At 47.7% G+C, this 15,876-nt stretch overlaps 1 protein-coding gene across 1 annotated transcript in view; it reads right to left on the reverse strand.

Annotated features, from left to right (window-relative positions):
• TFAP2D (transcription factor AP-2 delta) overlaps window positions 1–6,179 on the reverse strand; it is a 63,135-nt gene extending 56,956 nt beyond the window's left edge. The window contains exons 1-2 of the mRNA XM_076332607.1: window positions 5,573–6,179; window positions 1,937–1,997 (exon numbers count right to left, since the gene is read on the reverse strand). Of these exons, the coding sequence (XP_076188722.1) occupies window positions 1,937–1,997; window positions 5,573–6,118 (607 nt within the window). The 5' untranslated portion in view covers window positions 6,119–6,179. The remainder of the gene's footprint in view (window positions 1–1,936; window positions 1,998–5,572) is intronic.
• Between the last annotated feature and the right edge of the window lie 9,697 nt (window positions 6,180–15,876).

Consider the following 15,876-nt stretch of genomic DNA (forward strand, 5'->3'; position numbering starts at 1 on the left):
AATTGGAATCTCCTTAACAGGAGCTGGAGAGCTGAATAAACTGGAGTTGAGCTGAGCTGAGATTTGAGCCGCCCTTCAGCTGGGAAATGAGAACCGCAGTCAAGCGCTACAGGCACAGACCCCAGCTGACGGGAACTCTGTCTTTCTCTCTTTCAGCTAACGATCTCCGCTTCTCGGAGGTCAGCTCTCGGATCAAACCCGAAAGAACCACCCGTCTTCCTAGGGATAATTAGAACCCGCTGAAATCCGAGAGACGGGGACCTAGGCGGGCACAGGCACCGCCAGCACGAGTTGGGCAGGAGTTTGCAAGCCCGCCGCGCTGCCAGCCCTCTCCACAGCGTCCCGCCAGCGGTGCCCGGGGAGGGGCCGGGAGATGTGGAGTCCCCGTCGCCGTCGTCGTCGTCCCCCCCCCCGGTTCCTCGCCTCCCTCTCCTCGCCTCCAGCTCCGCCGCTCCCCTCCCCCTGAGCCGGCCGCGGGGCCGGGGGCCGCCCGCCGCGGCCAGGCGGGGCCGGGCGGAGCGGAGCGGAGCTGCCGAGGGGAGCTGTCCCTTCAGCACCACCGCTCCGCCGCCGCCACTGCCGCCATCCCGGCCCCGGCCCCGGCCCGCCGAACCCCGGCCCCGGCCCCGGCCCCGGCCCCGGCCCCGGCCCCGGCCCGCCGAACCCCGGCCCCGGCCCCGGCCCCGGCCCCGGCCCCGGCCCCGGCCCCGGCCCGCCGAACCCCGGCCCCGGCCCCGGCCCCGGCCCCGGCCCCGGCCCCGGCCCGCCGAACCCCGGCCCCGGCCCCGGCCCCGGCCCCGGCCCCGGCCCCGGCCCCGGCCCCGGCTCGCCGAACCCCGGCTCGCCGAACCCCGGCCCCGGCTCGCCGAACCCCGGCCCCGGCCCTCCGAGCCCCGGCCCCGCCGCCGCCCGCCTCTCCGCCCCGCGGCTCCCGCCGGCCGCCCTTCGGAACGCCCGGGCAAAGGCTGGTCTGAGTCGGTGCGGGGAGAGGGTACCCCGAAACCTGCGGGTATAACCGCGTGTGCGCCTACTCTCGATCTCCGCTCCCCATACTTGTGTGCGACTATTGTTTCAGCGTAAAGTTTGTCTAGGGAAGTGGTGGCTAAAATCAGCTCTCTGACACAATAGTATCACCTCGCCTAAAATATCTCCTAAATCTCTGTTTTTCATGGTGGGTATAATGAATAAGGAAAGGCAATAATGGGACAAGAAATGCGCATTCCAAGAGGCTGAGGCGCGAAGCGTCCTCCCTCCGACTCCACTGTTCGTTTTATATTGCGAATGAAAGTATGCGTTTAGGCTTGTAAGAAGAATGTGTTCCTACCTTAGGCCTTTAGACTACTTTTGTTTCTCTTCACGGTAAACGACGGCAATAACAACCCTCCCCTCCGCCGAACACTCAGATTTCGCAAATGCTGAAGAAATGCGTTATTTAACAAGAGTTCCAAATCTTTCCTCTAACTTTGACGTTAGATATTTACATTGGCAGATGGGTATCAAATGAAGTGACACTCAAAAGAGAGCTCCACACCGGTCTGTAGCGCTACCGAAACCACATTTCCAAAAAAGCTCCTTCCTTTCCCCATACGAGATCAAACTGCCGATTTAACAGCCCGGAGCCAGGGAACACGTTTCTCAAACTATCAGGGATCAACTCGATTAAACGGGGAATGATAAAACGAGTCAAGAAAGCTCTGGATTCAGCGGGAGTATCCGAGAGCTGCCGACGAACAGATCACTTGTAAAGTGCAAATGGAGTGTGAAATGTGAAGTGCTCTAAGCTAGTTTGAAGGTACTTCTGTCAAACGTCAAATTATCACTATTTCAGCAGTAACTCCAAACTACGCTAAGCAGTGGGGGAGGGAGAGAAGGAGAGAAATGGAGAGGGGTTTGTGTTTACAAAAATTGATAGACGCAAGTATTTGTAACCTCTTACCTCTTCTTATCACACCTCCTTGCCCGTTCAGTACAAGTCCACACTGGGCCTCCACTGAGCTCTTAAGTAATGAGGGGGGCGAAAGGAAAGAAAGGAAAGAAAGAAATCAGACACAGGAACCCACAGAGAGATCACATAGCTTTTGCTTTGTTACACGACTCGCGCAGGAACAATAGTTAAGGTGAACTGGAAAACCACAGTTACTCTCATCGAACTCCAGTGCTCCGGCAAAACCCCGCCGCCACCCTGCAGTCTGTCCCTGCCCCACGAACTGCAGGGTAATTATCACTTTCATCCCCATTTAAATACGAGTCTCTCCTGAACTGGGGAGTTAGGTCGGCAGTTACGTGGCAGGATAGAGAGACAAACAAGTAGTCTTGAGAGGAGTGTGTTCGCTCTCTACGGTTGCACGCACAACGGTAAAGATACACTTTCATATAGTATTTTCGTATGTTTAGCTGTGTATTTATATATCTATATACAGCTAAATTCATATATATGTTTCGTGACACATATATACCGACTTACAAAGTGTGCACAGAAGTAGACAAAGAGCACAAACAACAGACGACTTATTGGGCTTTGCCGGCTACACAGAGTCGTAAGGGTGTTGTAACAATGCGTGTGTCCGCACATAGGTGGGGATGAATATGCATCTGTGTGCACACACACAGAGGCACCCATGTGTGAGCGTGGCGCGAAGAACCATCCAAAAACCTGCCTAGGGCTTCTGGTGCACATCCGACGAGATCTCACTCCTTTATTCTCCTGTTACAAGGCTGATTATTTGGGGATCTTCGCCCTCCTTAATAAATATTTTTATTGGAATGATAAAAGACTTGAAAGGGTTGGGTTTTCTTTGGGTTTTTCCTTATGTTGGGGTTAAAAAACCCACAACAAACCAAACCTAAATCTTTGCCCAGTGGAAATGTGTTAAAGACGCATTTTCCTCTACAAACAAACGAGGTATTGGACATGAAAGAGGCCTTTAAGGGTGTTAACCTACTCAACAGCCCGTGAAGAGTTAAGTAAATGCGGAGAGAGTCGGTGCATAATAAAAACCCCACTTTACAAAACAACCTTTACAGTCCTGGCTCTCTCCCCCACTTTCACCATATTGGCGCTGGCCCTGTAAGACCTTCCTTTTCAAGGCTCTTTTTTATTTTAAGTGTTCTGCCTTAAAGTGATTATGAAATCAATATGAAAAAAACTTGGCGACTGAGCATAAATTAAAGCGGTGATGGGAAAAGGTGTGACAGTTTTCTTTGTTGCCCATGGAAAATCTTTTTAGGGCACTGAAAGATGCCACTCCAGCTCCAAGACTGTTTGCATCTGTTAGGCTGACTTAAACCGCCCTCGAAACTATTGGACATTCACTTAAAATTCTGTGCAGGGAAAAGTATATTTACATTTGTTGCATTTGAAATGAGGCATATGCTGATGAACGTTTTAAAAAGAAAGACTAAGGAGAAAGGGGAAGACTGGTTAGACCACAATTTTGGTTTCAAAGTATTTGTGTACAGTCCTGTTTCTGTTCGCCACCAAAACGCTTCCCTCTAAGCCCAAGGTGATATTCGCAAGAGTCCACGTTTGTTCTGAATCATCTAAATCATAACGACGAATATTAATATTTTCGACTTCTCACCGCTCAGGCTTTTCGATACCTCAGAACACTCCCTCTTCTGTTCGGGAAAAGAGGGAGGAGGAAAAATAAAGAAAAGATTAGGTACAAAGACGTAAGTCTTCTACTTTTGAATAAAGTGTGATCGAAAATTTAGTATTTTCCAAAGAAAAGCTGTTTCTTTTTTTCTTCCTTAAATAAATAAGAAAAAGAATGTGCCTCTAGCAGCTTAACCAACCTCTTTTTTTTTTTTTTTTTTAAAGGGAAACATGTTGTTTGGTCGGATGACATTGCATAAATGACCAGTTGAATGGCACTAAGTCGAAAATTGGATAAACTATGGTGCTTTTTTGCCCGGGACTTAGGCATTGTCTGCTGTCTTGCAAACGTTCCTAATCCCCTCTTTTGAAAAATACAAGGCTTTGTGCCTGCCAAAGAAAAAAAATTTGTACAGATACAAAAAAATCAGCAGCAGACGTGGTTATAAAAAGGAGTAAATAGGTTTTAGTTGGGCTGAGCAGTGAATGGCAGATTTTTTTTTTTTTTTTTTTTTGAGGGGGGTAACATAAGGAGATCCTTGTGAAAAATGTAAACAAAAAATGGCCAGAGAGGATAAAATTATATAGTGAATTTTAATGGCGAAAGCTAGGTTTAAATAGTTAGGGTTTCCTTCTCAGCGATATAAAAGATAACATTCTTTGTTGTTGGGCTGTTGGATTGTTTTCCTCCTTAAAAAAAAAAAAAGAAAAAAAAAAGAAAAAAATTCCTTTTTTCCGATAGAAATAGAGGGGGTTTGTTTGTTTTGTTTTGTTTTTAAGGGAAGAAAATAAACCTTCTTAGTTTTACAAACTTCGGGGTTTTTCCGAGCCTTTGACCGCTACGTCTTTTTGGAAGGACCGACATAGCCAGCCAGCTTTGTATGACTGGGAGCGAGATTTGGGGGAAAAGTAAGTACAGTAAATACGGCCCTATTTGTCTCTCCCCGCTGATGGGGAAGCCTTTAGTTCCTCAGCTCGTCGGGAGAAGGAAGGTTGGCTTTTGATTTGGGGGACTTTTCGAAATGGGTGTTAGATACAGGAGGGCGTTGTTTGAATTTTGGAAACAAATTTCATTTAAGCAACCAGCTCAATTTACCGGAGGTGAATTTTTAGTGCGGGGGAAAGGATTTCTGAGCGGATCAAGCTGAGGTTTTGATACATAGGGTTGGGTTTTTTTTTTTGATGGGTCCAGATGCCGGTTAGGGGAGGAATAGATGAATGATTAGACACAGAGATAGATGAATTCAGCTTTATCTGCTTGTATCTCGCTCCCTATTAACATCTAGATCGGATATTGCGAGGGATTTTTGTCATACTGAATATTTCTGACGAACGTTTGCTCCCGTTTATTTCTTCCCTGCCTCACGCCTCGGAGTTCAGCGGAAGGGTTGCCTTTGTATGTGTGTCGGAAAGCAGATTTATTTCTCGCCCTGCCTTTTTTCTCTTTTCCTACCCCATCCCTTCCTTAGCACATTTCCCTCCTATGTCGGTGCAAGCTGTTTAAACGGTTCCGTTCGCCGAAAGAAAGGAAAAGTTTAGGAAAAGCAAGAAGGTGGCTTTGGTTTGGTTTGCTTTAGTTTCTGTGTGACTTTGGTAAGGGCTGGTACACGCACACACGGACCCGCACAGGCACACACGCACCCCGAGATCTCCGGATGAGTCCCACGGTCTCAGCCATCACAGGGACACAACCCACGCGGGGAAGTCAGGCGCGAGGTTTTGGGTGGTTTTTTTTTTTTTTTCTGTTGTTGTTGTTTGGCCAAGAAAGACCACTTGCTTTTTTCCCACATTTTTTGCTGCCGCTATTCTGGAGGGGACGGGCTCTAGACCGGATTTTGGATGAATCTTCCCTCCTTTGTATGAGCTATTCTGAGCAGAGGAAAATGGGGAGGGTGGGGGGGGGGGGGCGGGTGGGGGGGACCGGGGCAGGGGGAGGGGAGAAGAAGGTGCCTCGAAAGGAGATCGCATGTTATTTACCTGCAAATCGTCTGCTCCCGAGGCTGCAAGCCCGAGGCTTGGTCCTGGCAGGAGTCTTTGATCTGGATGCATCCCATATTGGGATCCATGGCTCATAAGAGACAGGTCGTGGCGGCGGTAAGCATCTAAGCACCCCAGCTCTCTCCTCTGCTCGTCCAAGCAAGAGGACTTGAGCGCCCGCGCATTGTGCAGGTTGATAAAATCAGTGGGTTCCCCATGGTGGATCTGCTGGTAGTATTGCTGGGAGTGATGGAGAGAGTTCAAGGAGTAAGCGTCGGGGTTGACTGCCGGGTGGCTGTGTTGGAACTCGTAGTGGAAGGACTGGTGGTGCAGTGGGGTGTACTGGTGGTTAGTGGAGAAGTACGGGGAGGCGAACTCGGTGCCCGTGGTCGAGTAAGTGAGAGGAGATGAGGAGGAATAGGCGACGGTCGAGTTGGCCACAGACTCCAGGCATCCAAGCTGCATCAAACGGTAACTGTTTGATCCGTCATGACGTATCTGAAAGGAAGAAGCGAAAAGAAGACCCCAAAACTGGAGGTTTGTCATTGAAAACCCCGGGTGCGGTTCTTCCAAGCACGCTGTCCTGCATAGCTTCTCCCCCTGCAGAAGCGTCTAAGCCTGCGAGCGGCAACCCCAGCAACAAAAGATCCTTTCCCACCTTGGGCTGGTGCCATAAAGGTCTGTTCAAAAAATCATAAACAGCCCAGCCTGCCCTTAATACCGTCAAGCGAAAGGAATCCACGCACTGAAATAAAAGCTATCTATCTTTCTATCTGTCCGTCCATCCATCTATCCATCCACCTCCTGATCACAGCTGTAATATCTGGGGCTGACACAGAAAAAGTCATCAAACAGAGGAAACTACCGAGAATACACACGAGTCCCGTCCCTATGTTACAGCGTTACACGCGGAGAAAGCTTTGCCGCCTGCTTGCCTTCCTTTCTTCCTTCCTTCCCTTCTTTTTTTTTTTTTTTTGAACCCCTATTTTTCTTTCTTTTTAAAATAACGAATCAGATCCAAAATTCCACCCCCCCCCCTCCTTTTCCCGCGTTTCGAAAGAAAAGGGGAGTCTTGCTTTTTAGTGAGAACTCCCCATTCCTGGCGAGCTGGTGGTGATTTCTCTCCACTTCATTACATTATTAGGGGTATTATTCTGATTTTCGTTCTGGCAACGGTTTTAACGTGGTAATGAGTTGCCCTTTCTGGCGACAGATGTCATAACGAATTTTCTCTCTATACTTCTTTAAGTTATCTCTGAAGCCGGATTATAATTAAACGTAACGGTCCAATATGGATTTAAAAAAAATGGAAACAACCACACAGGCACATACACACACACATATGCACACACACACACACACACACATCCACACACGCGCGCGCACACACACACACACACACACACTCACTCACACACACAAAATACCTCTGCATCGTGGACGAGACCTGGAAAGGTAGTTGACATTTTTTGGTTCTCCGGAAAAAAAAAAAAAAACAAGAGAAAAAAAGAAAAACTCTGGATAAAATTCCCCTCTCCAAATTAAAAAAAAAAAAAAAAAGGAGAAAAAATTTGAAAAATCCAAAGTTCATGTATTTCCCCAATTTTTTTTAGAAAAAATCTCTACAGACAGAGAGAATTTGCAATGTATCTGCATAGATCAGATCTCTCGCTTTTCCATGCACCTCCTTAAAAACCTGTAGGAACAAAATTTTCCCTCTGCACAAAAGCTGCTCCCTGGATCAGATTTTGTACTTGCTGGGTATTTCTTTGGCTGATGTCGTAGGTCCCTTGGTAATATAGAAGTTTTGAAAATTAAGCATCAGCACTGAGAACTGGGAGGACAATAGATAGAGGAGCTTCATCCCAGGAGACAAGGAATAAATATTGTATCTTCGCCTAATAAGGAACTGTAGGTTCTTTCAACATTTTTATACATTTTTCCTCCACTCTTTAGAACGCTTTTTCTTACCCAGGCTAATATGGGAGCTAATCTGATCGAAGGGGGTATTTTGTGTACATTTTATTGGGAAGACATAAAGCTAATATATATTAATATACATTATTAAACCGTCCTTTTCAATAGGTAAGTGCTCCTTCCTGTTGATTATACCGCTTTTAAATACTGACCAGAATCTAAGATTGCACATTTGTATGTGTGTCTGTTCAACTGTATTTTTTTTTTCTAAATGAAAACTATGCGGTTTGTTTTGGTTTGGTTTTTTGTTTTTTGTTTGTTTTTTTTTTTTTTTTTACCCTTGCATTTACATCGAATTTAAGTTCACCCCACACTCCAACCTGCTTTTAAAGCTTCCTAATATGCTATCTTACAGGCTTCTTTAAATAGCATTTTCAAACATAAAACTAGGCTGAGACCACAAAGTATCACTGCAGTGACATATTATATGGAATTGTACATAAAATACATATAGATCTACGGAATTACATCTGTCTATATAGGAGAAGGAAAACTAGGGAAGGGAACGTATGAGCCAAAGACCACTGCTAGCTGTTTTCCCTTCGACATTTTTAAGTGCCGATATGTTTTAGCGATGGGAACGCACGGAGGCTGCGTAGCCCTGGCTTGCGCAGCTGAAGGGGTACGTTATTTATTTACTTTCTGACACCCGTCCGAGGAGTTACCACTCGGGGAATAAGTCCTCTTTGCCCGCGCACCCCCCCCCCCCCCTTCTCCGCCCCCCGTCTCTCTGCCTCTGCCCCCAGGTAGCGGCTCTCCGGCCCCCGAAGTGACCGCGGGCTCCGCCCGGGGAGCGCCCCGGGGGGGGCCGCCCGCTGCCAGGCGAGCTCCGGGCTGGGGCGGGGGGGGGGTGTGTGGGGGGGGTGGGGAGTCACACGCCCTCCGAGGAGACGCCAGCCCAAATGGCATTTCCCGGCGGGGTGGCTCTGCTGATGGCTAGCTTCCACAAATGATAAGCCTGGAGATAGGAGAGGGTGTAACTTGCTTTTAATTGCCATTTAATTTGGGTTGCTTTTAAGCGTTTAAGCTGCGAAGGTGTCTTAATAATAAGCCGCAGGCAAACAGGCGTGTGGCTCGCTCCCTCTCTCCCTCTTCCCTCTTTCCCCCCCCCCCCCCCCCCCCAGGTCCGGGTTTTGGGAGGGTTTATTGGTATCTGTCCATGCAGGCTCACGGGAGCTGCCGTTCAGCCCCCTTCTCCTTCTGCGAATGGACAAAGGCACGCGGCTGGGCTGGAAGTGCATTGTCTGAAACGGGAAAGTGCGGCGACCCGGGCGGGCGGGGGGGCCGGCAGCAAACACCGCGCACCTCTCCTGCGCGCTGCCGGCGAGCTCGGCTCGGGCTCGGCGGAGCCGTGCTCCCCCCCCCCCCCCCGAGCCCCCCGCCCCGCCTTTCCTCGTGGGGAAAGGGAAGTGGGAAGGGAGGAAGGGGGGAAGGGAGGAAGGAAAGGGAAGGAAGAGGAAAGGGAGGAAGGAAGGAAGGGGAAAGGGAGGAAGGAAGGAGGAAGGAAGGAAGGAAGGAAGGAAGGAAGGAAGGAAGGAAGGAAGGAAGGAAGGAAGGAAGAAAGGGAAGGATGAAAGGAAGGAAGGAAAGAAGGAAGGAAGGAAGGAAGGAAGGAAGGAAGGAAGGAAGGAAGGAAGGAAGGAAGGAAGGAAGGAAGGGAGGAAGGAAAGGGAAGGAAGGAAGGAAGGAAGGAAGGAAGGAAGGAAGGAAGGAAGGAAGGAAGGAAGGAAGGAAGGAAAGGGAAGGAAGGAAGGAAGGGAGGAAGGAAAGGGAAGGAAGGAAGGAAGGAAGGAAGGAAGGAAGGAAGGAAGGAAGGAAGGAAGGAAGGAAGGAAGGAAGGAAAGGGAAGGAAGGAAGGAAGGGAGGGAGGGAGGGGAAAGGGAGGAAGGAAGGAGGAAAGGGAAGGAAGGAAGGAAGGAAGGAAGGAAGGAAGGAAGGAAGGAAGGAAGGGGAAAGGGAGGAAGGAAGGAGGAAAGGGAAGGAAGGAAGGAGGAAAGGGAAGGAAGGAAGGAAGGAAGGAAGGAAGGAAGAAAGGGAAGGAAGGAAAGAAGGAAGGGAGGGGAAGGAAGAGGAAAGGGAGGAAGGAAGGAAGAAAGGGAAGGAAGGAGGGAAGGAAGGAGGGAGGGAGGGAGGGAAGGAATTGTTTCTTTCTCTTCATTTGGATTTCCTACAGTTCTGATGTTGTTAATGAAATAAAAAAATTTCTCCCCAATATGTATTCGAGAAAATTCTAGGAACTCTTCCAAGTTCAGATTTTGTTCGGACTCCTCAAGATTTTAGTGGTTGAGAGAATAAAGGAATACGTAGAAATGGGCAAGCTCTGCTCTTTCCAACGCCCCGCTGGAGCCTGGCGAGCGCAGTGTGAGCAGCCACACCAGCCTTGTGCAGGACGGCTTAGACTTAATAAAAAAAAAAAAAAAAAGTTAAGACACCTTGAGCACACCCTCCCGAGGGAGGGAGAAGTTTCCCTTCCCTTCGAGGAGGAAGGCAAACCCCCTCCCACACATCCAGGTCACCGCACCCCCCAGCTCGGCGGATTTCCCCCAGCCGGTTATTTGCACAGTGTTACTTTAGTCCTGTCTGGGTCTTTTTTCTTTTTTTTTTTGTTTTTTTTGGGGGGGCGGAAATATTTTCCTCGACCTCGCCAAAGCAAGCCCAGCTCAGTGAATAAACGGGGCACACACGGCGAGGGGACACGACCGGGGTGACCCAGGCAGGGGGGCGCGGAGCGCAGCCCAGTCCCTGCCGTGATTTATGACGCCCCAGGGCGGCAGCGCTCCCCACCAACTCACCTCCACAGGACACTTTGTCCGTCTATGCCATTTTTTTCCCAGAAAACTATGGGTGTGGGAGAGGCGGGGAAAGGATTTGGGCGCAGACTCCCTTATTTTGAATCCTGTGGGTGCCGTGATGCAGTTGTCACCCCGCACCTGAGCGCTGCCTCGGGGAGGGGGCTGCCCAGCCCCTGTGGGTGCGGGGGAGGACACGCACGGTGCAAGGGCTGATGCTTTCCCAACTCGTTTCCCGAGCTGCCAGGAGATCACCCCGCTTCAAGAGATCCGTCTTGCGAGAGATCCCCCCCCCGGTCCGACCCCTTCCCCCTCCATCCCCCCTCCCCACGCACACGCAGCCCAGACAAACCCACAGCCACACCACCAGCCAGCTCGGAGCCCAACTTCGCTTCAAACAACAACAAAGCCACCAAAACGGTTTTGTCTGGAGGAAAGTTTATAAGAAACCCGGCTTGCCAGATGCACGTTACTGGTCAGTTCCATCTGTTAGCTTTGCTTACAGACCCTAAAAAATCATATAGACCGTTTGCGCTTTTAACTCCCCCCAATCCAATTAATAACGCGAGTCAAACTGCAAAGCACTTATTAATTGCTCCCAAAGAAAATCTTTCAGGAAAGTTAATTGGGAGCTTTCTGGTTTTCCAACCAGCGCCATGAGATAATGGTCAGAGCAGACAGACTTGGCGTTGAGTTTCATTGTGGCTGGGCACGTTGTTTATCCCCTGCTTAAAGTTTGCTTCTGCTCCTAAGCTACAGAAAAGGGGTTTTGGGTCTCTCTCTCTCTCGCTTTTTTTGAAGGGGTCTGAAAAAAAGCTGACGGGGAGATGTGGGGGGAAAAAACCAAGAAATTAAAAGCTCCCTCTCTGGGATCATCCTAGTTCCCCTGGTAGTTCACTGAAGTGTGCAAAGCGGCTGGTGCTGCTGCAGGGACAGAGTCCGGGCTTGACGTCTGGCCACCGTATGAGAGCAGCTCCCTGGACTCGCAGAGCTCTCTCACCTCATGTTTGACTTACAAAGGTTTCCCAGCATTTAGGAGCCTGAAATAACAAATTTTCCTTTCATTTCTCTTTCCTGTCTTAGTTCCTGTATTTTGCTGCTTGCCCAATAATTGTTTATTTTATTTCCTAATTAAGAGCTTTCTCTTCCACTGAGAGTCACCAAAATTTGGTCCTTGCTGGACCTAAACTTCTGACGACTTTTCCTGGAGTTTCTTGTGTCTGAGTGGGACCAGAGAGCAGTTTAAGCCACCACAGGCAGCTGGGGTGAGCAGTGCCAGGACATTCCTGGAGCAGGGTCCACCCTCTGCGATGCCCTTTTCTACGAAGGACCTAAAGAGCAGTCCCCCTCCAGCAGCCAGCAAAGGCTTTTTGCTTAATACTCTTTTTCATCCCCTTTGTTCTCTGCGGTTCCTGAAGTTGGGGGCTGTGAGCTTTGGGGACACTCAGCTGACCTAAAATAAAAGCAGCCCTGAGGTCGCTTTTGTGCATCGCTGGGTCCTGCCCATTGTTTGTAGATCTATTGTTGTCGATGCTTTGTGTCACCACCCCCCCCACCCCCTCCCCCCCGGCAAATCTTCTCCTGCTCCCCTGGTCTGCTGAACTCCTCCCTCTTGTCTGGCAGAGGGGGTGAATCTCAACCTCTGTGCTGAGCATCACCACCCCATCTCCCTTCCTTGAACTTCGCATGCAGGGAAAACCCTGGGAGAGGCCCAGATCTCTGTGGTTTGGAGGGAGGGAGCTGGTAGCACCCCCTCACATGCACACACAGACTACCCACCTTCATATTCAGGCAAACCTGTCTGTGTGCTTACCTTTCCACTCATCCAAACAGAGAGAGACAACCCCTGTCTGGTAAATAAATAAACCCTATACACTCTCAGGGGGAAACAAAAAGACACCATAGTGAGAAATCTTTTTTTTTTTTTTCCTCGTTTCCCTTTAAGAATCATTATTTTCAGAATACAAGTTACATTCTATTGCTTTTTCTCTTCCAAGGAGGCAAAAAAGGAGAGAGGAAAATTTGACACTGCAGTTCACAGACTGTAGCTGTGGGCAATGAGTATGGGGAGTTTTGGAAGGGGTTTCTTCAAGCTGCAAGACCAGAGATGTCCTGCAAAAACCTGCCCATTCCCCTTCCCTCTGAACATAGCTAACCTCTCTGGTGCCCACCACCATGTTTCCTCCTCCTTGCAAATTTATATTCTGCCTCACCACAACAGCTGAAAGGCGACATAATGGGACAGAGAAAATGCATTTGCAAGCAATTAAAAAGCTGTGAATATATTAGTCAAAATTAAAGGGGATAACTGATGTATCCAGTCATTTCTTTGATGGCAGCAAGACTTCCTGCTTGCTGGGGCTTTCATGAAGACTCAAGGGCAGCTATATTTCAACCCAGGTGCCTGGCATCACTCAGAGTCAATGCAAAAGGGAGAGGCGAGATGGCTTCAAAGGTATCAATATTGATCAATATTGCCTTGCAAAAAAACAGACCAGTGCTCACTGGGAGTCAATGCCATTCATACTAGCCTGTGCAAGGATCAGGAGGGCAAAGTTTGTGGCCGCTGCATTGCAATGTGACTTTCCAAACGTTTGGTAAGGGTGATCCATTGACTGCCTGTCCATGAGAGACCCTCTTCCTCTCCTTTTTCCGGTTCACCTTCCCCTGTCCTCATCTTCCTTAGTCTCTGTCTTCCTTGCTGTCTGCTGCCTATTGCTGGCCAAATGGGGCTGTGAGCCTCACAGTCCCTGTCCCTGCCCTGTTATTTCTTGTGACAAGCGTCTTGGTGATGCGACTTCCCTGTTTTCTCCTCCAAGCACCCTGTCCTACAACTACAGGTTTACTTCTTACATGGAGCTGCTCCTCATGTTTATCCTCTCCACTCAACTCAGCTGATCTTGCAGCCATTGCATTTCTCCCTTTCCTGACTGTTTCCCCACAGCTCCCCGAGCTGTTGAGTGCCCCATCCCATCTGTCTTTGCTCTCCAGCCAGACCCTAAGAAAACAGCTTCTCTTGGCTCAGGCTTGTAGAGGCGTGGAGAACCTATTGGGGAAGCTGCCTAGGGCCCCTTCTTACATGGCTCCTAGGGCTGTACCTGCTCCATGGAGGCCTCTCCACCTGGTCCTCCTTGACAATAGCCTCTGGTGTATCTTGGTCTTTCACACACTCCTGCTTTAAGGCATTTATTCCATCACCACTGTTGTGTTTTCAAGCTGTCTGTCTTTTCTCTCTCCTTTAGGCACCTGCATCAAGAAAAACAGGCTGTCTCTACTCTTCCCCTTTTGGGATTCCCCCCCTTCCAATATTCACACAACATTGCGGTTTTGCCAGTGCCTTTTACTGCCATGTTCCTAATTTCTTTCAGCATCTCTACTGCATCCCTTAGGGGGGTAACACGACGACTGTCTGTGGCAGCTGTCCTCTCTCCAGTTCTGCAAACACAGAGACAATGAAAAACCTCCCTCCTTCCAGCTTCCTATTGAAAGCAAAAGCTATTTCTTCTGTCGATTGCTCCGGCCATCTTTTAGAGGCCATTTTTATTTTCCATTGACCTCTTCTGTACTTGAGGTATGTCCTATTGCTTTATTTATCTTGCTCTCTTGTGCAGTTCTTTCATTCCTCAAAGTGGCTCCTCTCACGTATTTTACACTTACTTCCCTTCATTAGGTAATCCTCCCAGACCTCTTCTTACCTGATCTATCTCAGTCATGTAGGTCACCTTTTTCACCCTGAAATCCTTTTCTGATTCTGTGGCTATCTGAAGATATTTACTGCTGTGGGCAACAGAATCACAGTAATTTTGGAGAATCCTTTAATAATCTCTTTCTTTTTCCTGTCTAGCTGACGATTTGTCAAATTTCTCATATTCTGTGTGTTTTGCTGTTCTGAAAGGGAATGTTTGGTTACAATCACAGACCTAACTAGACTTTAATTACTCTCCTATGTCAGAGCCTTGCCTTCCTTCACATCAGCAGCTCGTCAGTCACTTCCTCTTTGCTTGTAAGTGATTGATGCTTTTAAATTTTGGGAAAGGAAGCAGTCACAGATATCTCAACAATGTTTTGTGCCCTCAAGTTTATATCAAGGAAGAAGCCAGAAATTCTCCCTTAAAGAATTTTTCTCTATGACAACAATTTTTTTTTTTTTCAAATTGTGATCACGTATTTTCTCGCTCTGACCATACTTTCTAACTGCTCCATTTAGGATTTCTCTAGCAATATTGCTGCTGTAAGTTATTTCCACTATTAATGCCACATTGGGAAACTGTTAAAAGGAGAAACAGACATAACCATTTCCGTTCATGAAATGGGATGAGGTTAGCAATTTAGCGGTAGAGCAGAATGAAACCTGGTTCTGGAAAACCACATGCTGGTGAAAAGCCTCAAAATGTGATATGAAAATTAACACTAGTCCTGATTAAAATTCTTGCTCCACTTCTTGTGATCTGGAGATTTGAACCTAGTCCTTCTAGACTGCATAATTTGTGGAAAAGCTTATGGGTTTCAACAGGGACATTCCTCAGGACCAGAATGTAACAGTGGAAAAATTTAGAGCTAGGAGAACTGTTCTCTGACATTCCCACTTGGGTCTGTAAACTCTGAAGTCCATACTTTCCTTAAAATATTCAGATTTCAACAAAATTGGTAAGACACTTTCACTGACTTTTTTTTTTTAAACTAGCTACCAAAGAAAAGTTATGAAGCTTACTTCTATAGAAAGTACTGTAGGAAGCTGTAGGGGATATTCCTGCTCATTGATGTAGCACAATATCCATACTCAACCAAACAACAGGAAAAATACATATGTGACAGGGATTTTGTGTCAGGCCATCAAAGTTCAGTGGGAACTATCATCACAACCTTATATTTTGCTGCTCAGGTGAAAACGCTGGTGATGAAACTGGAAACCTTACAGTTAACCAGTGTATCTAATTAAAAGTTGGTTTGTTTTTTTTTTTTTTTTGTCTTGCCAGTCTTAGCCCCCCAGGGCAATTTTAAACCAAACTCTCCTACATGTAACCAGCTAAACTAGGCCTTTAGAAATTCTCGAACTGGCTAAGATGACATTATCCACATTATTTTCTGGATGCCTTTCGATATATGAGGCAAAATCTTATCATTAAACTTCTCTCTGGTAGTGGAGAATGAAAACATCTGTAGACTGTGATGTATTAAAGATGTACCTTATATTAGAATCATCCATAATTAATGCAGACATTCCAATAAATAATACAGTGTCAGGTTCTTTGGATTATTGAGCGTACTCCACTGTGCTCATATACTTATGCACTGACAGTAATAGTGAGCAAGTTTCCTTACCTAATTAAACACTGAGCTCTGCTATATGTTTAAAGAGCATTAAGGTTGTGTCACAAACTTAAAAGAGTAAATTCAAAGGTAAGGCTGACATCCTTGTCCTCAGCTCATGAGTCACGTATTGATGGCTTCTTCCATTCTTTCCCCACCTGCGTGTCTGCAAGGATATACATTTTCATGGATTTTTTTTACCCCTTACACTTAATTTGTAGCCTTAAC

The sequence above is a fragment of the Aptenodytes patagonicus genome, chromosome 3, assembly GCF_965638725.1.
Source record: "Aptenodytes patagonicus chromosome 3, bAptPat1.pri.cur, whole genome shotgun sequence".
Classification (NCBI taxonomy): domain Eukaryota; kingdom Metazoa; phylum Chordata; class Aves; order Sphenisciformes; family Spheniscidae; genus Aptenodytes; species Aptenodytes patagonicus.